The sequence below is a fragment of the Bacillus rossius genome, chromosome 16 (assembly GCF_032445375.1).
Source record: "Bacillus rossius redtenbacheri isolate Brsri chromosome 16, Brsri_v3, whole genome shotgun sequence".
In the NCBI taxonomy this organism is placed as follows: domain Eukaryota; kingdom Metazoa; phylum Arthropoda; class Insecta; order Phasmatodea; family Bacillidae; genus Bacillus; species Bacillus rossius.
Window position 1 is genome coordinate 9,185,155 of NC_086343.1, and position 24,543 is coordinate 9,209,697.

A 24,543-nucleotide genomic window follows, 5' to 3' on the forward strand; every position below is an offset into this window, starting at 1 on the left:
TAATGTGTAGTATAATATGTCTCGCAAATGGACAAGGATCTTAACTCCCTAAATTTATGCGTTTAATACATTGTAAATATCACCGGTAACTTCGTGACAATGTGACCAACCATGTTTAATAGGCTCTGCTCACTGTAGTATGGCACACTTGATATAATACCTCCTTGGTCCTCAATTAAGGCCTAGGTCCTGGCTCAGTCTGTCTAATTACGTGTTTCTCTCCCAGCTATGTAATTACAGACTGGCAGCATTCAAGTTTGAATTGTTGTTGTTGTTGTTGTTGTTGTTGTTGTTGTTGTTGTTGTTGTTGTTGTTGTTGTTGTTGTGATGCTACTTCCACTCCAGGTTAGCGGAAGGAGCATCTCTGCGCTCCCTGCTTTACTCCAGCATGACCCTCTCGCGAGGTCGATCGTTCGTTTCCATCACAATGAATTTTTAAAATGGCGAAGATTACATGGCCACTTAAAGCAGTTATATAATGGTGAAATTACTAAAACAATGTTAATGTGAACAATTTATGTAAAACAATTTTAAGTGTAAATAGCAAATGACATATTTTATAACTTAAAAAAAAATCACATCATTTTTATTTTAGTTTGTAATTAAAACTAATTTAGGTTAAATTTTTAAAATTTGTAATTAATAATAAATGCACAAAATCAAAAGAAATTCAAAATTTCCTTCTAAGACAGTGATGCATTGACTCATCCCTGTATCGACCAAAGATGATGCAAGGATTTAGATGGGGTTAAGGGCCCCACTTTTCTTTAGGGGATGGAGAGGGGAGAAGGAATTGGTCCACGGTCTCCAAAGAGTCCCTAACCCTGAGGGAATGGATCACTGTATCTGAGAATTCGCTAGCCAGAGGGAATAGCCCTCAGGTTTCAGATTTCAGAGAGTCGCTAGCAGGAGGTAAATTGCCCGCGGTCTCCTAAGGAGTTGCTATCAGAGAGGGAATTCCCAGCGGTCTCCAAATAGTCCTTAAAGAAAGGAAAAAGGGAGGGAAAGGAGAGATCAAGAAGTAATACTCCCAATAGCACTTCTCAGGCTTTATTTCCTCAGAAAACTCTGGGATGGGGATTTCTGTCTGGACAATTTTGCCTGGGCAATATATAAAACTAGGTCACAGTTTAGCCCCTGACCTGACTTTACATTACATGTCTACAAACACAATTAAAGCAGTGCATCTTATTGGACAGGATACATGTGACATATTGCACACTCATTGTGTTTTACATCGTCCCGACCATGGCCTCTAAGCCTGTGCTCCGCACCGCTAGTACCAAATCCCATTTTCGGAGCGCACCCCTAGCCCAGCGAGAATGAGTCAGGCGAGCGCCTCGGGCATGACCCAAATAGACTCAAATAAACTTAAGGGCTTGGAACCCCGGGGGCTCTAACCCATAAAACAATTAAGGGACAAGACACTAGAACACAATTATTAATTTGCAGGCATTAAACAAGTGCGTCGTAGCCACTCTGTACGATCACCGCACACACGGAGCAGACAACGAACCTCGTTAACAGTCATCGTGGCCACTGGCCTTAATTAAAGTGCCTGTGACAATGATCAAGTCGGATTAGGAGAAATCCAACTAATACAGTTAACAGGGAGACAATAGGTTAATAAATATACAGTTGACGCCGTCCCCGCTACCTCCTACGATTTTTACGTGATTTTATATGGTTCGTGATCTCAGGGAGGGTTCGGCCTTGTGGCTAGAGGTAGGGGTTAACGCAGTAGGGCCCCCCGAGCTGTTATGGCCACTCGGGACGCCTGAAAAAGATCACAAAGTTACTGGTGGATGCTTGATGCATTTATTACGGCACAGCCCTATACATAGTGCTGCCCATTCTGGTTGTAATGGTTGTTTCGAATCGAATAGTCACACGCGCAGCCCACTTCCTCAGTGGCGGCTCACGATTTTACTGCGCGTGAAGGACGTACTCTTACACATGATGTGGCGGTTACAAAATAAACTTTAACATGACAAATTATACCTTGACGAATAAAACACTTCACTATTACACAATACGTATTACACTGGGCTAATGGCACGTAGACCCATATCTCCGGCAAACTCTACGTGACTCTTAGATGTGTCCCAGAAACTGACTCGTTAGTAAGTTTGGTGGCACGAAACCATGTGGTGGATACAAATAAACTTTAACAAGACTTATTAAACCCTGACGACAAAAACACTTCACTACTCCATATTACGTATTATACTGGGCTAATGACACGTAGGCCCGATACTCTGGTGACTCTACGTGGCTCTTAGACATGTCCCAGAGAATGACTCGTTAATAAGTTTGGTGGCACGTGTCGCCTTCTGGCTGCCCCGTGCGGGCTGAAACTAATTAGCCGGTAAAGCTAGGTTGTTGCGTGAAGCGCCGAAGTAACGTCTCGTAGACTCCCCACAGTACTTACTTACTACGCTGAACACTCATCTTGAAGCACTGATTTATTTAAGCGAAATACCTCATGGTAAATTGAGGCCGACCACGGAACCGTACGTAAACGATTAAGAAAGATTATAACTATGAAACTACATGTCGGTGAAAGCAAGAGTTGATGGTTCCGCGTTGCGCGAAGGCTGCCGGCCTCTCGGAGCTCCTGAAGGACACTGACTGTCTCGCCGCGCGCGACCCCCCTCCCCCTTGCCAGCCCTCCCGCGGAAACGTGTAAATTTCGCGGGAAACTGAACCGGCCAGGTTAGGGACAAGGCACACAGTGAAACATGATTTTGAAAGGACTGAAATATTAATTGATGAAAATAATGTCTAATAAAAACCTGTGGAAAAATATACATAATTTCTTTTGTTGTAGTTCGGCGGAAGGATATGCCACACCCGACCGTATCCTTCCGTCGACCTAGCACTTGTTGCCTGGCGTTCGCCTCGTTGCACGAACTACACTTTGTTGCGCGCACGAGCGCGTTCAGTTCACACGCCTTTGCGAGACGTTGATGAGGCATAGAGGTCTATGCGACATAGAGGAGCATTGGCGGTCTGCGTCACATTCGCCAACTTGATGCCACAATTCATATAATTAAATACTCTAAAACAATTGTTAAGCCTTAAGCACCCAATTACCAGGCGCTACCTATTAATTGGGCACCTGAAACATGGTTTTAGCTTATAATAAAGCAAATTAAGTTAATGTAAGTTTTTTACGCTGACTCACAAAGGAGGTGAAAGTTTCGCTCCCTTGTGAGGCGGCCATGTTCGGCAGTCTCCAACCACTCCGTGCTGGGTCAAGACGTGTGTCCAAGAGCTGCCTTCAATTTTGTGCCACCGATTGTTCATTCTGTAGTCACTTTAATATCCAAACCTTTATTACTTCATTGCTGCTCATGTTGACTCGGCATGTATTTCGCGGACCCGGGCTTATCTCGACCGTTTTACTTAGTGGTTCCGCACCGCGTCGCGGACCACACCATTTATGGCACTGGCCGACTCCAGCCAACTCGCTTTCGCTAAGACCGCCGCGCATATGCCTGCCGGCTGTAACTTCAAGTAAGTGTAAGGTGTAATTTAGGACCACGCTCACTGAGCCCCCCTAAGACAGTTAACTTTCAGTACTGGCTGTCTCCAGCACACTAGTAATCGCGCCCCGCGAGACTGCCGTGGCAAATTCATAGTGCTATGTTAGTGTCGTGTTTTGTTCTGTAATCAGCATGTGTGAATGTAACTGTACAACGGCTCAGATGCTGCATAGCGCATTCGCATAGTTTTTGTAGCGGTTCTGCCACCACGTAGAGTATGCATAGAGAGTACCGCGTACCTATGCATACCACCGGAGAAGTCCGTTAATTAAACGCAAATTAACATAAATGGTGTCGCTTACTTATTTCGCGCCACCCGTCCCCCACACAGCCGAGCGGCCTCACAACCAAGTAGGGAAGTTTAGGTTAGATTTTCAAGCTGCGTACCTGGTGGGGCATGTGGGGGCAGAGTACCCACGACCCATCACCAACGGCCTAGTGTCCCACTAGCCTGGCACCCCCCGGACAACAGCAGAACCTCGACACCCGTAGCGCCCGTCAGGTACTTTCCGGGCCTTCCACAGAGGCCGGGTGACGACAGATTATAGTCATCCTACATTACACCTTGATTATATAACAGATTATTTTATGATGTTATTTATGGTACACCTACTGACCATTACCCCGGGGCTAGTTAGTTGGATTTGTGGTTAGGCTATGGGGGATCTAACTTCCCGGGTGTTGCCAAGGTTGTATATACTTCCTTTCTCTTAAAGAACAGCACAGATAATACCCACATGTGCGTACGAAGAACACAGGCACCTTTCGAAGACTCTCGGTCAGTTGGGTATCACTGAGATGTGCTATAAACAGTTTAAACACGAGTAGTAGCAGGGGTGCTCCTCGGGATTTTTATTATGTGACAAAATTTAAAACGTGCTTGATGTTACAAGTCCAACTTATGTAATGGAGAAAATTAGAAGCAACATTCATTCCAATAATACCCCTCAACTGTATGATCAATTGTAGCTTGAGAATTAGACAGTATGGTGGATTGAGAGACAATTGACTCAGTATGTGCTCAATTTGGAACTATACCTTTAATGTCGATAGCTGGTTGTTGGTAATTTTAATTTTTGACAACTTCTAAATAAAAAATTCTTTAGAATATTCTCGAAAAAAAAAATTGATTCAGTTAGTTTTTGAAGCTTTGGTGTTGCTAAGTAAAAAAAAAGTATTTATAATAGTTTTGTTATTATTTTATAGGATTGGCAGTGTTTTAGTGTTACGGTTTTATTGCGAACAGTTTGTTGACACGTGTCTTAGGCAAGATTGATCAGATGTTTGATCATAACAGTTTTTTTATCTGTTAAAATGGCTGAACCTTCAAGATTTTCGGAGAAAGAATTTGATATTACTCGCGAAGAAGTGGAGCGAATAGGCGAAGCTCTAAAATCTGAGGACTTCAGGAAACTGTTAGCGGAATATGCTGAAGAAGTAAGCGATCCGGCTAACATTAAAATTTACCAAGATGAAATTACGCAGCTTGAGAAAGAGAGGGGTGTGGATGTAACGTTCATTAACCCTGAGCCTGGCTACGTGATTAAAACAAGTGTCGATGGGAACAGGAAAGCATTTTTAAATGTTTGTAAGAATGCTAATGTCGGTAAGCCTACGTCTCAACCAATGACACAAGGAAAATCTCGGGGATTCAATTGGCTTCTGCCGCACTCAGTTGCCCCTCCCAGAGAAGACCTCGATAAGAATAAAAACCGGTGCGTAGTTTACGACGTCGTTTTCAATCCAGAGGCGTTTGTTCTGGCAGAGAAAAACCTCAAATTCAAATCGATGTTAACTGACACAGCTTTGGATGCCGTTGAAAACAACTTCAATGTTAAACTTGACAAAACAAATGTGAGATTTCCAAAAATCCGTTTCAAGGGCCCGTACAGGCCGGCAGTCATCAGAAAAAGCCGGCCTAACATGGAGGGTGCAGGAAACAATTCGAATTTGGATAATTGGCTACCCCCTGTTAATAAAGACCAGAGTTTGAAAACAAATAAAGAGAACTTTGTGCAACAGTCTCCTGTAGTTGGAAAAGTTGCATCATCATCGACTTACACAACACCAAAGTACAGTATTATTCACAGGAATCATCTTGACTTGCAGGATTTCACCAATGATAAGAGTGCCAAGATGAATGTGACAATGCCAACTGAACTTGCCATTGAGGTTCACTTGCCGCTTCTGAGTTCTTCAGCAGATGTGGTTCTGGATGTAATGGAGAAGTCTCTGGTTTTGGTAAGTGAATCTCCTGCAAAGTACAAACTAGAGTTGCAGTTGCCGTACAAAGTTGACGAAGAAAATGGCTCAGCAAAGTTCGACAAGACAGCGCGCAAGCTGATAGTGACGTTGCCTGTCAAATCCGAGAAGAGACCTCATGTATCTGATGTTGGAAGGGAAGACAGCGGTGTGGAGTGCGACCATTCGTGCCACACTTCGGAGTCTAGCAGTGGCGATGAAGTGAGCATGGAAAATGGAGAGCGTGTGATTGACAATGTTCTAAGAACTACTGATTCATCCGCGGATACAGGGTACAGGACTACTGATGCAAGTTCTCCTTCATTTTTGAAACCTGATATTTGTTATTCGCTTCCCCCTTTCACGTGCAACGCAGCAGGGAATATGTTGGCGTTCATACTGCATGTCAAAAATGTTGATGCATCATCAGTGGAACATCGTTTCATTTCAAAATCTGGTATTCACGTTAAATTTATATCCGTAGGATCAGGATTTTTCCCCCTCAGTTTTGCATTTTGTGTTATTTTTTCACCCGAGTGCTGTGTTGAAGAAGACAGCTTGAACGTCGAGACGTGGGACAATAATTTGATTTTGCAGCTGCAGTTCAAGTCATGTGATTTTGTGCTGTCTGACTATTTTGTGGGTGTTGATGAGGATAGTGTTGTTAAACACGTTCTTCCCGAACCCACCGCTATTGGAGAGAAGCTAAAGAGTATGGAGGTGAGCTACATAATTTTATTTTAAAGGTTGTCTTCTATTATAGTTTTCTCTGTAGTGTTGTACAAGTTATTTTATACGTTGAGCAGTAAAATTCTTACGTCGTGGCTTTCCCAGAAATTATTAATAAAATTCCAAAAATACTTTTTTTTTTAGAAATGCTCCTGTATTTAACCTGAGAACAGCGTTGATAAACTCTTGCTGGTGTATGAGAAATAACAGTTCATAACATGCATTACAATACCTGTGAATTGACACAGCTGCCATTTTTTTTTGCTTTCTCGTGTGTGTGTGTGTTTATGTTTTGGAGAACTGTATTCAAATCGTGATTGGCCGATTAGGTCATCTACCTTAGAAATACTTCAGAACATTGTTAACGGTTGGTTATGCTAGTATAGCTACCGTACATTAGAAATACTGTAAAATAATTTTTAATAGTCGCTTAGGAATAACCAATCGAAGATGTAGCTACCCTGACGTAACCAACCGTTCACACTTTCTTTTTTAAAGTATTTTAAATGTAGCTCAACTATTCTGTAATTTCTCCGTCATGTCTACGAAAGGCGATATGTACATGTTTTATGCACGTGGTTATCTGGTAGCTCGTGAGAGCTGCGAACTTTGGTAAACTTCGGAACTGTTCGGGTCTCGGAACGTTCTTGGGTGAACGGTTGCTATGCTATGTTGCAATTCCTAAGAATCCATTAAAAATACTATAACAAAAATTTTTAATGGTAGCTTAAAAATTTTACAGTATTTTTAATGTAGCTATACTATAGTAAAGTCATGGTAGAGATTGTTTGTGAAGTAATATTCTTACAGAGGGGCATTTAAGTAAAAGAAAAATAAATTTTTTTATATACTTTTTTCAAACTCTAGAGACGAACTTTTATGTATCCCGAAAACAGTGTGTCTGAATTTCTACTGGTTTCTGAGAAATCACAGTTTATATCTTATATTACAATGCGTTTTCATTGACACTGCCAATTTTTTTCAGTAATTATGCCACATCATGTATCCAAATTTATCCCTTGATACTGATGGCATTATCCTGTATGAGTGATCCTGTGGTACATGATGCTCTTTTAATTTAGTAGACCTGCATAGAAAGATCCTGGACATAACATTATTATTATTATTATTATGTTAGGAAGTAAAAAAAATAATTCATTTTCTGATTTTGATTTGATCTGATAATACGATCATAATTAATTCTTACAACACAATTTTTTTTGTATTCAGGATCTTTTGATGCATTAAATTAAAACAAGCATCATGTACTGCAGGATCAATGTATTCAGGATCATGTCATACACAACATGAAACTTTTACTTCTTTTCTTTTTGGTGTGGTTCTGTGTGTTTGATTTGGAGAAATTTAGTAAACAGAGAAGTTAATATGACTGTATTTCAATTATAAGGGATATTTTAATGTTACTTTTTTCTGTTGGTTGTTGTAATTATAACTAATTGCATTACATAGCCTAATCTTTGTTTTCTGACATTTGTATTTAAAGTAATAGTCACTTAGTAACAAATGATTTTGAATGAGAGCGAAAATTTTTAAATCGTGAGAATGGTTGGTCTATTACATTGGTTAGCTACATTAAAAATTCTTCAGAACATTGTGGACAGTTGGTTGGATTAGTATAGCTGCATTAAAAATCCTGTAAAATATTTATAATGATTGCTTAAGAATGGTGAATTTAAGATGTAGTTATCCTAACCTACACAACGGTCCACATAATTTCAAAGTAATTTTTTATGTTGCTAACCTAATGTAGTCGACCGTTTTCACAAATTAATTCATTTTCTTAAAAACATATACACACACTGACCCACACGGGAAAGCAAAATATGCGACGGCCGCTTCAATGCATAGGTATTGTAATGAAACCTATTAACTGTGATTTTTCAGAAACCAGTTGGAATATAGAAATGCAGTTTTCAGAGTTATTACAGCAACGTCTTTAGTGTTCGAAAAAGTAATTTTCGGATTTTTATTTTTACTTTAAGTAAAAGCCCATCTGTAAGAATATTACTGTTTGTGGTTGTTGAGGCTTTTTTTTTTTTTTTTTTATTCAAAAGCAAAACCAAATTTTCGAAATGTCAGTTTCGGGTGCTGCCAAAATAGGTTAGTTATCCTGCAAATTCACATGTTAGAATTCAGAATTTTTTTTTCCCCATTCTTGATTACAAATTTATGCCCCTCTTTCTTGGTGTAACGTAAACAAAGGAGGCGTAGTGGGTGCAGCTGTGTACCTGCAGTCAGGGGTGCAACAACAAGGGGGGGGGAAGGGTATTTTCCCCCCCCCCCCCTCTTCTGAAACTTTGAAGTGGGGGCAAACGGGGGCAAAGAAAGTGCTGTGTAATCAATTTTTAGATAATAAAACTGCTTAAATAGCACAATTTTCCACCTTGAAATACAAATTTTCCCGGGGGAGGACCCCCCGACCCCCCGCTATGATTCTTTATAAAAAGGTACATTGCCCCCCCCCCCCCTCCCCCTTTGGAAATTTAGTTGTTGCGCCCCTGCCTGCAGTGCTTAATCCCTTATTTTTATTAATTTTACGTAACTGAACCACTGGGGGTAACAAGGTATGAAACGCAGCAAGGGGGCCTGGTTTGCTTTTATGTCCTGCTCCTTGCGCTGCGGGAAGCGGAGTGACGCAGATTTCTGATAAAAAAAAATAGGTTCATCACAAAATCCAGCTTGAAAAAACAAAAGAACTCACCATTTGTGATTTAATCAACAAGTAGCCTAGTATCGGCACCAATATTTGTAAATTTTTAGTATTTGATTTTGTGTTTAGAAAAGCCACAATACAGTAATTTTGTACAATGGCAGATGATTTGTTAAAAAAAAAAAAAAGTATTATTTTTTAGTTTCTCTAGTTATTCGTGATTGTTCTGCAAAGTACTGTACCATTGTGGCAATTCAAGTAGTTTTCCAGTACTTAGTTTACTATTCAAACAGTTGGTGCATTAGTTTAGATACATTAAAAATAATGCAGAATAGTGTGGGAGTTGAGTTTGGTTAGGTTGGTGATGTTAAAAATTCTAAACTCACAAGGGGAGGACACAAAGTCCAGATTCCCAAATTTGACATCCCTTTGCGAGAGTGAAGTACCTCCCAGTAGCAGTCTACCATGTAAAGGAGTAAACACCCAACAATTACTGCATTGGCGACTCAGGTTCAATCCCGATATTGATACTTAAAAAAAAAAAATTATCTCGATGGTTTAACTGTTAGGGTAAAGTTAATATGAAATAAGCAAAACATGGTTATTATTAAATGCACAATGTAATTTATTTTGTAAGTGCATTGTATAGTGTAATAATAATTAAATGTTACTGTCACAGTCATTTTCTAAAAATATAGTGTACCTACACTTGCACCAATACATAATAATAAAACGTACATTATTTTTGCACTACATATATTGTATATAAAGGCAACAGTTTGGCACAAATAAATATATATGTACATATGAGACACAGGGAAGCGTATTTTGTTAACATTTTGGAATGTGACTCGTGGTTCTATCAGTTTTGCAGTAAACCAAGCATATTTCAACATGTTAGTAAATTTTTGAGTGCTCAATTGGTGAAGAACTAATGAAGGTATTTTGATGGTATCTTCACGCTATGCTTTTTCCTGATATTGTGGTAAGAGTAGGGCCGTTTTTCAATCTTTTTTATGAAAAGTTTAACCTGACTGTAAAAATGCACATTGCGCAGCTGACAAAGAGGTTTACAAAAAGGCATGGAATCAAATTGAGGGTACAAGTCACTAGGGCACTTATAATTGTGAAGAATCTCATCATGCAACAATAGGTACTATAGAATTTTTTTTCCTGGACAACAACAATTTATCCTTCAAAACTTCACATGTAAGTTAACTTAAGTACCTAATAATTATAAATTTTGATTTTGATTTGTTAGGGCTTAATGTCAGACTATTGTGCACAAGTCTTAAAGCGACAGGTCCTGGTACTCATAAATGTGTCATATCCTTGGGTGTGTATCGAACTGACTGCCCTTTTCCTACTTTAAGCATGACATGATATCATCACGACTAACAAGAATCCAAAGTTAAATTCTAGCTAGCTTTTTACTGTAAAACTTTGTTAACAGAGTTTAACTTGACAATTTTTTTTATATGTATAGCAAATAATCCGTGATTATGATGAAAGTGATCAAAAATGTTTTTTTTGTTATGTAACTTTATGTACCTAATCAGTTCAATCAACAAAACAATTTTCAAACTGGTTCAAAAAACTGCTCTGGCACTTTTATATTTTCTGGGATTTTACACCACACTATATTTTTTATTTATTTATTTATTTATGGTTCTATATATATACCTATTTCTCTCTCCATGTTACTGTATTTTGCATCATTTGTTTATGGACTCCTGTGAATTACCTATGAAAAAAAGTTCCATTGTAAGTTAAATTTGGTTAAAAAAATATTTGATAAATTTGTGAATAATTTGGTATTCTGTTCAAAATTTTATTTTAATTAAGAAAAAAAATTTCAGAAGCCTACTAATCAGACTGTTGGATAACATATTTGTGGCTTTGTTTAGGACTAATTTATATGTATAGTGGCTCCAGGTGCTACCAAGATGATTATTTCTTAGTCTCCTTCTTCCCACCCCACTATTAATGCTTCTTTGTGGTAACAGGTGGTGTCTGGAGATGCAGCTGCTTTGACTGAAGATGAAAGACTGAAGATAAATGTCACAAGAAGTGCTGAAGATGACGCAGTTGAGATAACTTGCGTGAAACATGAAGCAGACGGTGCGGAAGATGTTTCAGAGTTGAGTGGCGCACAGATTCGTGAGACTGCCAGAGCGGAAGGGGCTGAAAAGTCAGGCCAAGGCAAGGAATCCGTTGATAATGGGCAGAAAGATGTCTCTGTGCAGAAGATTCGACTGTACTCCGAGTCCAGTGCTGATGAAATGGTACGTACCAGGTTTGCACTACAGGATTGGTTTTGTGAGACTCAATATATTGATTATGTGATTTTTTAAATTGTGTTCAAGTCCATTTTTGAGTTTTTCTTTTTTGTCTGAAACCAGTAATGTATTTAAATGCAGAGGTGTTCAAAATCCAATAGTGAAATATGTACGGTAACTCAAAAAGAGGAAAGTATTAAGTATAAATAGACATAGGTGCTTATCAATTTTTGATCAAAATCTAATTAATCTTTACAAGAAGCAGCATTGATTTGGAAATCGCTGGGCATTTGAATGGATGATGGTCATGATAGACTATAGTAAACCCTGCTTAAGTTGGTAATTACTTGGTATACATCTTGTTAAGTTAACATCAAATTTTGGTTGGACGTTTAACTTCTTAAGGAGGTGATTGGCTTATTATTTTTGAAATTGGTGTTTAACGATAACTCTTTTCTTTGTTCTAGTAGATATATTTGGTTGACTGATGCTCATATTATACAATTTTGTATTAAACAATAAGTAGAGACCTGAAAAATTCGCGGATTCATTTCGTGTTATGATAAAATTAAAATAATTATACCTTAGTGCTACTTCTGCCATTGGTCCACTGTTAAACTGGAGGACTGGGGGCCTATTAGAGACCCTCACTTATAGAAGTGCCGAATCACAGGCCACCCAGTCGAGACGACTCACAAGTCAGCAGCCAATGAACAGGTGGCATTTGCCCGAGTGTGTAGAGGATATTGGAGTCTATCCTGAAGGTCATTGAACCCGCGAATTTTTCCGGTCTCTAACAATAAGGGAACCATTCTGGACACTATTAAATCCATGACATCATCATGGTGTCGGTTGGGAAGGGGGATTTTTTAAGTAATTTATTGTGAGAATGCTGGTCCTGGAATCCGGCCCCGTGTGGGTGCTAGGGCTCAATTCCCCCTTAATGAACGTAATTAAGTAACTCCTACGAACCCGCTCTGAGCGGCGGGCATGCCGTTACCTGTGCAGACGGTGGTTGTCAGTGGGCTCTCGAGGCATGCCACAAACCTTAGTCCCTTTGTCTGCGTACACGTGGTTGTACGAACAAAGTGATCTCGGTTCTGGTAACAGGCATGCTGAGTTACACACGAAATGAAAACAATTACGCAGTATTTTACCTACTGATAGCCAACGGCAATTTGACTGGTTTACGTGCTGACCATGACACCATGTGACCTGGCCTCGATGTTACTGTTCATCAGCACATTTGAAATGCTCAGTAAACTACGTAGATTATTAAGTGAAACGGTCTGCCACCCGGAGTAGGCCTCGAAGATAACGGAAAAAAAAGGTTTAAATATTAGTTAACAAGCGATGGATGTTAAACGATCATAACTACCAATGGTGAAGTTCTCGAAGGTGCATGAGTTGCTTCCTGTTGCGGGCGACGGTCGAGGTAGACTGGGGCAGTGGTCAGGGTGCCATGGCATCCGGAAGTTGTAGAATTATAGATAGGTCGTTTATAATTACGTGAGGCGAAATAGTAATGCATTTAAAAGTTTAGAGCTCTTAATAACTAATTTGCAAGCATTTATCCTGAATTGATATTTCTTATTCAATTTACGTATTTATTTGTTTAAGTTCAAATGTAAACTACCCACGTAAGGGTGCGTTCTGAAATGGTTATGTATGGCGCTGCTCTGTCCACATGGTATAACCTGGAAACACATGCACTTGGGGGGGGGGGGGGGGGAATTGAAATCATATATAAATCCAGTGTCCTGATGTTTGTTTCCAGTGAACTGTTCACCAAGTCAACCAATTACGTTGAAAATTGGCATTTATGTGTAATTTTTTCCAACTTGAGAGATAGGATAGTTTTAATTTTGATTAATGGTCTTAATAATTTATAATTAATAATAAACTGATTATCAATGTTGATTGGTGTTATTAATCGTAAGTTTCATAAGTCTCAAACAGATGGTGCTACGTTTCAATTCAAATTTTATTTTTCTCCATGTTGTGCACATTTTCGTTGATCAATGTACTACGTAACCTTGCTTTTTTTGTATTATTTTTTATTTTATTCTCACGTGTTTACAATTATTGATATCTATCTTCAGCTGTCAATCTACAGATATAATAATAAAACAAATAATATTACCTAGAGAATCAGAGTTCATCAAATTTTATTTCATGTTAAAAAATTTGTAAGTATATTAATTCTACCTTTCCTGCAAATTTTATAATCTAAGTTTATAAAAATTACAAAAATATCTATGTATTAAGTGCTTGCTTTTTATTTTCTCATTTTGATTGAATTTTTACTAACTTAATTATTATTTTCAGTAAAATGCCACCAAAAAAATCGAATCTCAACAATCTGTGTTAATTTGTTAATCTGTGTTAAATTTTGTCTTTTAAATCTTTCTAAATCACTCAGCCACAGCAACGCGTGGCCGGGTCTGCTTGGGGGGGATTTAAATAAATAATATAAAAATGACAATTGATTTAATAAGTTATTTAACCTCGGGGCTGTGGCACAGATTCTAAGTGCGCGTCTTGCGGTGTGGTCCAACGCACATACACACGCACAAGTTGGCACATCGTACTTGAGGAAGGGTGTAGCCCTGGTCGACTTCAATGTGAACATTCTAGGTTTATGTAAATTTTAATTAAGTACATACAGAGTCAGTCAGAGTACCTGATAAATTTCAGCTGCAGTTTAAATCATAAATAATTAAGTTAAAACACTAGACAATAAGTTACGTGTTTCCAACTTATTTTTTTTTTTTTGTGGTGAACTTGTAGCCAAAGTTTGTCGGTCAAATTCACTCTCATACTATAGATAGATGTATATTACGTATTGTATGTTATTTCCCTTTGTTGTAATTTTTGCCAGCAACCCTTGACTGCTTGGTGCTGAATGCTACACTTTCTGGATAGAAATTGCATTTGCTTCTCTCGCTGCAGAAGAGTTAGAGGGGTGCGGTGGTGTATGTAATTTTTAAATTTTACTCTAGGGCTCGAGTCCTGTGAGGAAAGGAATTTTGAAGCGCAACGGCCGAGTGTCCCGCAGCCTGTCGGAGTCGAGCATCGACGACTGCACGTGGTCGTCGCTGGAAGTGGCGACCCAGTCGGGCTCCGAGTGCTGCATCCGCGAGGAGAAGGAGGACGAGGAGGGGGAGGAGTGGGAGGACGACGAGGACCGCGGCACGAAGAAGACAGTCCGGTTCAACGATGTGATCTTCAGGAAAACTTTCAGGTAGTGCAGGCTCGAGCTGGAATCTCACAATGTGAAACACATAGTTCCATCCTCTCTCTCTCTCTCTCTCTCTCTCTCTCTCTCCCTCTCTCTCCCTCTCTCTCCCTCTCTCTCCCTCTCTTTCCCTCTATCTTTCCCTCTCTCTCTTTCCCTCTCTCTCTCTTTCCCTCTCTCTCTCTTTCCCCCTCTCTCTCTCTTTCTCTCTCGAGATTTTAAAGTGTGTTTGGCATATTTCATTCATATTCAGGTTGTCTACAAGTCAAATAAGTCACGAGAAAGGTAAGGGAACAGGAGGACTGGTCATGAAAGTCGCTAAGGTCGGTATTTCAAGACGTTTGGGCAAGATAAAAAAATCACTGCCCTGTTAGGACACAACCGTAATTTAACTCGCGGGCCATATTCCAGAATGCGCCCAAACCAAATCCCGGTAAGGAAACAAATCAGCAACAGTTTTAATAAACAGTGTCCTGCGCAAGGTAGAAACGGGTTTCAACACATTCTAGTGGATGTTTCACAACCATCAATACAATTGTTAGGTACTGCAAAAATACTAAAGAGAGCAGCACTATCATACAAAAATATAACCACATTTCTAATTTTCTCAAATACTTTCAAAGTTACAATTATTTCTTATGGCCATTAAGTGTACGGAATGTATTCCAGGATAATTTCGCTACCTATCCTAAAGTTTCATTTGGCACACCAACAAACTTGGTCCGTCCCCCGACGAACATAAAAATGTCTATATAAGAGTTATAGGCACCAAAGATGTTGCCGCCATCTAGATGTACGAAACTTGGGCAATCAATAGTCAACAGAACAAAAATAAGAGACTGCCATGTCCTATCGTGCACTAAGAATGTGGTTAGGGTACATGTGTAGCATGTTCAACACCTAAACTCATAATTTTGTGTCTTGGAATACAGGCTAAAGTCACAGAATAAACAGTAGTTTGTGTGTCATTAAGTTTATATTTTGCACATTAAATATAAATTGTTAGAGAAACTTAATATTTGGTAAGTTCGTAAAATTAGTAGATCTACAGTATACTTCCAATTGTCCGGCATTCCAACAGTCGAAAAGACCAACGAAGAATGTGTGGACTTGAGCCAACTAAGGGAATATAAGCTGAAAACAATTTATGGCTCATGAAACTTATAATTTGTACTTTTGTTCACATGCATAAATATTTACCTGTTTTGAACTATCCCTTCAATCATTATTTCGTTAATTTCAATTACTTTACCTCCATTAACACTGATTTTACAGAAGTTGTATGTAATTTAGAAGAACTTGAAAGGTGTAGTGTAAGTTTTGTAAGAGTAACAGGATCAGGGTGTCCACAGATAGTACTTTCGTACTAGATCTAGTACTTTTATAAGTTTTTCAGAGGTCTAGTACGTTCACGGCCAGATCTAGTAGTTTTTTCTTTAATATAATTATATTACAGTAACTCCAATATGTTTTATTATTAAGCGTAATTATTTTTAAAAACTATGGAATGTATGTGTGTGTGGGGTGTGATATTTAAGTTAGAGCATTGCAATGTCATAATAACTTCCTAAATTGTTAAAAACCATAACAAATTATAATTTAGTACTCTTTTTTGAAATCTAGTACTTTTTTCTCATCAAAAGTTGGTACGAAATATATTTTCTTGTGTACACCCTGAACAGAATGACTTGTAAAAGTATCACAAGTTAAATTTTCTTGATTTTCAGTTCATTGGCATAGGTAGTGGTACAGTTGTTTTAATTTTTTTTGTTGTTGTTTGTTTTAGGCCAAACTCGAGCATTCTGAGGCAAAGGAACAAGAATGAGCGGAGGCAGCGCAACAAGAAGCGCGCACAGGAGCGCAAGGCAAGCGAAAGCGAGAACTCTGAAGCCGAAGCGGAGCGGGAGAGAACGGAGAAGGCGGTCAGCGTCGGTTCCACTCACGACGAAGCGGCCAGCGTCGGTTCCACGCACGAAGAAGCGGTCAGCAAAGCAGACGACAAGCCCTTACCGTCGCCGTCCGACTCCGTCGAAGAGCACTCTGGCGACGCGCCTAAGTCTGCCCGCAGCAAAGGGAAGAAGAGAAACAGGAAAGGACCTTCGAAGCAGAAAATGGAGGCAGTTAAAAAATTGGAATTCAAAAGTGATATGATATTTGATCTTGATATGTAATTTTCTTTTGTTCATAGTGCAGGCATTATGACGTGAAGTAGTACTGTTTGGATAGTCATGTGGCTTATACTGTATGTATTTAAAGGTTAGAATTAGGAATGGTGTAGCCGGTGCTTGAGAAATGAAATATTCCAGAGCAATACTCAGTATGAATATATGTATTTAAAAAAAAACACAATATTAAATATACACCAATGTACACAAAAGCTGTTGTTTTTTCTCAGGTTCCAAAATAATATCATATTAGTGCCACTAAATTTATAACCGACTTTTTCAACTAAATCTTTAATAGGTCAATGCTTAAGTGGTTAATTTGTGCACAGTTAAATAAAGCTAGGCAATCATTGTGTTTAAAAGATAAATTTTACACCTAGTAAATATGTGTAATGCTTATTTTTGATGTAATTATAATTTTGGTCAAAGTATTTGAAATAATGTTTAGTAAATATTTTTTGCGTCCTGAATAGGCTCTAAATGAGAATTTTCATGTGACTAGTACTGTATTTTCTTGACTAAGCCACACCCTTAAGTATGCCTTGCACTCTTAATGTTAAGATGTGAACCAAAAATATTTGCTGTTTAGAATTAGCCTTGCATAAAACTTTGCAAAAAAGAAATTTAAATTATTTTTTAAAGTTTCTATTAAATGTTTATTCTGGACTTGATTATAGAAAATTTTAAATTGTCTTTAAGGTTTCCTGTAAAACAAGTAGCATTCTTAGTAGCTGAGCTGTAGACTGCCAGGTATTTTGTTTTTCATCTCCCTTTATTGTTGTAACAATAGTCTTAAATGTATCACTATTTCCAGTAACATATTTTATATCAATATTAATTACACATATCTTAATATTTCAGGCAGTAAATATTTTTTTGGGATAATCTGTGACTGGTAAAATAAAATTGTGAATGTAAAATAGCTACCAACTGCAGCTGTTTAGTTTACAGCAGTGAAGCACCATTAACATCTTGGCTACAAATGACCAAAACAAATCTTATGTTTAAAGGTTTGAAACTAAATAAGTTGGAAAATTTTTGAAGAAACACGTGCAAATAATTTTCACCTTTCAAATAAAATTTCATTTTGCTACCATTGCTCAAAAAAAAAATTTTCCAGTCACAAATGCATTTGTCCACTACAATCACTTTCCTCAGCTTCTTTAATCATTTAAAGTTTTTCAGCAACTTCTTTATTGTTCTAACTACAAACATTTGGTAATCATTGTATCTTTCTCGCAGATTGACTTACAATGTGCCTGTTGTCCGATAAGCCACATCGGGTTAAACCTGGAATTTTGCAAAACATGTGCTATGCAACATTTAAAGTTTCGAACAAGTCCTTTACGACCTTCACAATTAAAAATTACATAATTGTAATAAATATCCAGGGCATTGAACTCAAAACATTGTTCAATGATTTACACTGCCATATATTTTGCATTTTTGTACATTAATAGTACTCACTCAAGTCCATGTATGGTGTCTCAGTATAATGTACAATAGAGGTTCTAATATTTCATTCTGGAGAAAAAATTAATAAAAAAAAAAGTTTCAGCAGGTATGAGAAATAAATTACAGTGAACAGTATTTTTTAATATACCTTGCATTCAAAATGTGGTTATAGTTTTTTTGTGGGTTGGATAATTTTTCCTGTAATGTATGGTATAGAGTTTGAATTTATTTTATATCTTTGTTACAAGCAACTAAATGTATCCATGTTGATAAATTTTTAATTTTTAAATAATTACTCATTGATTTTGATTTGTTTGGGTGAATAGATTATTTTCTTTGTGAATATGTTAACTACCAGTATTACATCTCAACATACCGCATATTTTAAATCAAGACTTTTTTATGTTATCCAAAAGAATGTTGTTTGTAAATGTGTTTAGCAGAATATTATTTATATGTGAAATGGTTTGGTGAAGAAAAATGTTTTCAATAAATTGTAGTCTTAGGCAGTTTGCAATACTTCATTTCAGTTCATATGCACAATTGTTTACTTCGTAAAATTAAACAATTTTACATGGTAACAATATTGAATAATAAGTGTGATTGTGAAAATTTCTAGTCACTTTCTGGCTCTCTTAAAAATTATATCAAATAGTTTTTAATTCTGTAGAATGTCTACACAATGCAGGTTTTAAAATTCTTTTGTATGCTTATAACTTTGTTGTGGGTAATTTATTCTGGTTTAATGTTACCTGTATTTAACTTTTTTTTAATATAATTTGCGAATGGAGTTTTCTAATCAAAACAATTCTGTTAAAATCATCACAAACTGTTTCCTGCATTATAAATTGCTAGTAGTCATGTTGTGCAAACACTGCAAGTTACTGCAATCTATGAAAACAAAAAATGGTGGTCTTTATATTCCTGCTTAAGGCTTTGTCTATGCTGAGTTGAGTATTTAATTTTGTGGTCAGTACTAAAAATTAAGGGATCTTCCTGTAAATTTATTTTGATAGCTTTCTTGCTTTTATTATTGGGTCACTGGTTTTTAACACCGGATATTTACTAGACATTTTTAGGCTGGAAAAGGTTTGCGCTGTCAGTCATAATCATGAACAATTGCATGAATTTGGGTCAAAACATAAAATGCAATAGAGCTGTCATGAAATATCTACAGGAAAGCCGTCAAATAGTAGAAATAACAGGTTGGAAAATAAACAGCATGGAGTGTGAAACCAGTGTTAAGAATGCTATTTAATTTTTATTTTTGTTCAAGAAATTTTTTTTTGTCTTATTACTAGTTAAGGTGTTTGGCTTTCAAAACTGTATCTTTTATTGATGCAACTTGGATACTGTTCAAGCTACAATAAATTTAAATTTAAATTAAATTGTTTGTACAAACAATTTTCAAGCTTTAAACATTTTAAATTTCAACTAGAGGTAAAATAAAATCTAAATTTTTATGTACTTAGAGTTTGATTATAATTTCATAAAATTGTAAATTTTTATCACATGGGCCATAATATTGTGACTGTCACAGTAACCATCATAACACAATGAAAATTAGTTTTTTATGTGTGTAATATTGAGTATATGTACATAATATAAGTACTTTCTAAAACTTGAGTAACTATGATTAAAAAAATATTTATATATTTGTTTATACCCAAGAATTTGATGTGATGAAAGTTTTTGAAAAAAATAACTTTTAGGTGATTAACTGTGCCAATAATTTTTGTTTTAAAATTTAAATATAAAATTGTATTGTATGACCAGATTTAATTGAGACTGGTGAGTTGTTTCTGGTGATGTTTATTTACGAACAATAGTGTATTTTATAGTCTGAAGCATCCAGCATATTATAATATTAGTTGAGTCTGTTGAGTTCACTCTGTGATGTAGATTACCTATAACAATATTTCATTTCAAAGCTATTGTGCCTGTAAATTAACTTAATGTGCTTGCTAAACAAGTATATATTAAAACATTTAAGTTATTTTACTTTTTGTTTGTGATAAAGTTTTATATATTTTTAAATTCTGATAATTGTGTTAATTTGTACCAACAATGAAAGATTGGAAAATTTTAATACATTCCCTTTATTATATGCTTCATACACTCTCTTATATTACCAACAGTAGTATGTTCTCCCCCACATTAAGTATTGCTGAGTGATTTAGATTTATGGAAGAAAATGCACTACAGATTTGCATATATAACTACTGGTAATTCTTTAAAAAATACAATTCAAATTGCAGTTTAAATTACGTATTTTGGTAAAACTTCAAAAATTATGTTGTTATTGTTTGAGAAATGGTTTCTCTTTGAAGATAAAAATAAAGTACCTATGAAACAAAAGCAGTTCTGAAATCTCAAATTTCCTAGTACATAAATTACAAGATAAGAATAGAACAGCATTATTAGTGTGAAAGAAGTTCCTTCTTTCATGAATTGGGGTTTATCATTTGTATTTATGTATTTTTAGCTCTGATAAAATATGTATCTTAAAAGTAATTTAGTTTCTTAACAATAAGAACAAAAATGCAAACTTATGAATTGCACTGGTGAGTTTTACATAAGTAATGTACAAAATTTTTTTTACAAATGAATTGTGTCTGAATCAAATTGTTTTTCAACACAGGTATTGAGAATGATTTTTTTTTTAGTATTGGTGTGCTCTGATTTGTGTTTAAATGAATGAAAATGTGCATGTTAGGATCAATCTTTTGTACTTTAGATATTGTGAGGTTTGCTTTGTAATATGCAAGACATGCTAGTACACTTATGTGTGTAGTGAACTTCATATTGATGGGGAATGTGTTTATGCTGTTATACTTTGTTATTTATTCAGAAATAAAACATCTAACAAAATTATTGCTAGAAATTAATTTTGTTCTTTTATCTCTTGTTTTGTAAATTTTTTAAATTTATGGTTGGGAAATCAAAATTTATCTCTTAAATATGAGTAATATTTTTATTCTTTCTTTCAAATTAGGATACCCAGAGTAAAAGCCTCTTAAGGTTAATAACTGCTGACGTGCATTTATCTCATTTGCAATATTGAAATTTTTTATGCCTTTTTTATGTTGTGATACAAATAAATTTAACACTTTTTAAGCAACACAAGTACGTACTTTTAAACAGAAACTCTGAATACTGCATATTCAGTGTATAGGGGGTTTGCATGTTAAACTGGAATGTGTATGTTTTTGTCAGTAATTATGACAGGACTTTCATACAACTGCCAAATTGAAGATTTTGTAAGCATTAAGTTTGGTATGTGAACAAAATTTAAATGTTAATTTTTGTTATATTTAATGCGAAGTATTTGTTTAGTTACAGTTTTCAGGTGTTACGGTTTACTGCCGTGAAGACGATGTAGCAAATATGGCCAAACCTTTAATGTTAGGAAAAGTCTAAGGTGACAACATATCTCTCTAAATAGTTGCAGCAGCGAATTAATTTAATGCATGTTTTGATGGTGCCGGACACAAGTAACCGCTGAGGGACGGTCATATGATTTTCGCTGGTGGGGGGGAATGGCCTTGTTGCCATTGCATCTGTTGAATCGCCTCTACCTACATGGGCACAACCAGGATTTTTGGAAGAGGTGAGTCTAAGGAAGCGGTAATAATACTGTGAGGTATTGATAAATTGTAAATATAACAAACACTTTAATCTGTGTTATTAACCAATAATTTTAGCAACAAGAAATTGACCGCAAAAATTCAAAAGTGTGTAACTACTCTATGGAGTAGGCTAATTTTGTGCTTCATGATACGCCTGTCTCCAAGGTGTACATATCTCTTTGGCGTTACAGAGTCAGAGTCGGTGATGAGCGTAACAATACTAAGAGTTGTTGGATTGTAAATTGTTTGATACTTAATTTGACTATTAATGGTGTATCCTCACGCCGGTTTTTTTTCTTGAATCCAGTTAGTGTGTTGTAATATCTCAGTATTTCAGAGTACTGAAACTGTGCTGATTAAGTTAATTTACGTTTTGCATTATCGTCGCCTAGCCACAACGTCATAAGGACTCTATTTACATTCTCAGGATGTTTGTTTGCAAACTGTGTTTTGTTTTTAAACCGTATTTAATGGCTTTTGAGACACGTTGACACTATAAATTTTATTTAAATTATTATTTTATGAACATTTTCGGCCGTTAAATACAGTTTCTTTTGATTTCTCGCATGGTGCTTCGTGATTGGCTGAGGTTTGCCGGCGCCTGTAAAGAAGCGCGAGGATGATGGGAAATCGAACGTTTTCTACCGTTTGGTCCAGTGAGACTGCCAGTCCTGGCAGCAGTGATAATTAAAGTGTAATTCACGTGTGCGGGCGCGATCACGGTGTAATGCTATGCCACTTAACTAGCGGGCCCTTAAATACTTTAGAGAGGACCTTGTCTAGTGGGCCGGCGAGGTATTGAATAGCGCTCCTCCCGAATAAAAAACGATAAAAAGGTTTTTAAACCAACCTCATACTTAAATTAAGCGAATGTATTCTTTCCTGGTAAATTAGATTCGAGTTAGTTTTAGAAATGCTGATAGAATTACGGTGAAGTCGCGTCATTACATGAGAATAACATTTTTGAAAGTTTCATTGTGAGAAATCATGAAGAGAGAACTGGAATATAAAAAGGTATTGACCTACACTTTGAATAATACGCTAATAACGATTGCATGCTCCATTTCTTTAATCATGAATGTAGTATGTAGATATTTTTCACAGAAGACGGGGCCTGATAGTTTTGGTTGGGTTGGATTTTTGTTTTGATTTGGTTGGATTAGGCTTGGTCAGGGTTTGGATTGGATTGGATTTGGCTGAGTTGGATTTGGTAGTATTGAATTTGGTTGAATTTTGTTGGGTCTGGGTTAGGTTTGATTTTGTAGGGTTGAGTTGGATTTGGTTTGTTTCGGTTTAATTAGATTGGGTTAGGTTGAGCTGGATTGGTTTTTTTTTTCCTAATACCTAGATAAACTCAACAAACACGCGCGTACTCAAATTGGTTTACTTTTAACATTGGCTTCCTCCCCCCCCCCCCCTTCACAAATAATTTTACCTTCTGTCCTTTCTAAACAAGTAATGGGAGTTATTAACCTGTATTGTATTAAAAAAAATTACCTTATAAATGTAGTACATTTCGAATGTATTTGATTTTTTTCCTAAACAAATGTAGGTATGATAGATACCACATTTCTATAGTAACATTGCCCACGCAATCGTATTGGTTGATAACCTCCACTGCATGTTTAGGCACATTATCAAATACATATATACAGTATACGCACGGCTTATTTCGAAAGAACATGTTTTTTACTCGCTTAACCTTCTTTCGTTGAACTCGGCGAATAGATTCACACTAATGGAAGCAATTAAGGTAATTTGGTAATTTCAGCAGCCTCCTTCTGCAAAGTACCAAGCGTGTATCTGTGGTAGGGCTGCTGCGAGAAGAGCCTACGTTTAGCGGGAAACATTGTTTGTCAGGAGAAGCATTTTAGTGAGAAAATATCGCCACTCCGTAAGCTCTGCGGGATGATATTAACCGCAAGGCGGGTTTTTGAATCCCCAGCAACGTTTCGGACACGCTGGATTGCAAAATATAAGTTCAAGTAGTTGCAAACAAAATGATAATTTATAGTTTGCTTTCTCAGAAAATAAATCCAGCAAAAAAAAAAAAAAAAAAGCTGCTTTTCGCTATCCCGAGGTTTTTTTTTTAAAAAAAACTGAAATTGAGAGATTTATGAATTGCTAAATCAAATAATAAAACTTTAAATTGGAAAGTACTTTGACGATAGTAAGTAAAAAAATTATTTATTTTTTCTTCAGAAATTAAGCTACATTTAGTTCACTGAAGTACACAGAAAGAGAGGTGGAATCACAGCATTTAGTTTATTCGAATATATGTAGGATTTGAGATCAAATCTCAGACTTCACGGACTTTTTTTTTTTTTTTTTTTTTGTGATTAAAATGTACGTAAAATTATTTCCACTGACACATCTAGAATACAAATATATATATATATATATATATATATATATATATATATATATATATATATATACACAGAAAATAATTAGTATTTCAGACTAAATGGTAATACTCAAGACTAGAAATAAATTAGCATAACTCGACAATCGTAGGGAGTAAAACCCGATGTACACTTTTAAAAATTACCGACTTTTAAGCGAAGATTTTACCGCAGAAGAACGAA

General features: G+C 36.5%; 2 protein-coding genes across 2 annotated transcripts in view; both read left to right on the top strand.

The window, feature by feature from the left end:
• The first annotated feature begins 4,657 nt into the window (after positions 1–4,657).
• On the top strand, positions 4,658–17,083 carry LOC134539853 (protein kintoun). Its single transcript, XM_063382160.1, has 4 exons — positions 4,658–6,509; positions 11,196–11,474; positions 14,471–14,712; positions 16,493–17,083. Exons 1-4 carry the CDS (start codon positions 4,863–4,865, stop codon positions 16,875–16,877), a joined length of 2,553 nt encoding a protein of 850 aa, XP_063238230.1. The 5' UTR covers positions 4,658–4,862; the 3' UTR covers positions 16,878–17,083.
• Positions 17,084–17,739: 656 nt separating this feature from the next.
• The window catches only part of LOC134540304 (potassium voltage-gated channel subfamily H member 8), a 252,636-nt gene continuing 245,832 nt past the window's right edge, over positions 17,740–24,543 (top strand). The window contains exon 1 of the mRNA XM_063382963.1: positions 17,740–22,969. The gene's annotated coding sequence lies outside the window, so the exon portion shown is untranslated. The remainder of the gene's footprint in view (positions 22,970–24,543) is intronic.

Coding starts and splice junctions, on each gene's coding strand:
- LOC134539853 (XM_063382160.1), top strand. CDS start 4,863: ATGGCTGAACCTTCAAGATTTTCGGAGAAAGAATTTGATATTACTCGC. Junction 6,510..11,195: donor AGAAGCTAAAGAGTATGGAG/GTGAGCTACATA, acceptor TTGTGGTAACAG/GTGGTGTCTGGAGATGCAGC. Junction 11,475..14,470: donor AGTCCAGTGCTGATGAAATG/GTACGTACCAGG, acceptor ATTTTACTCTAG/GGCTCGAGTCCTGTGAGGAA.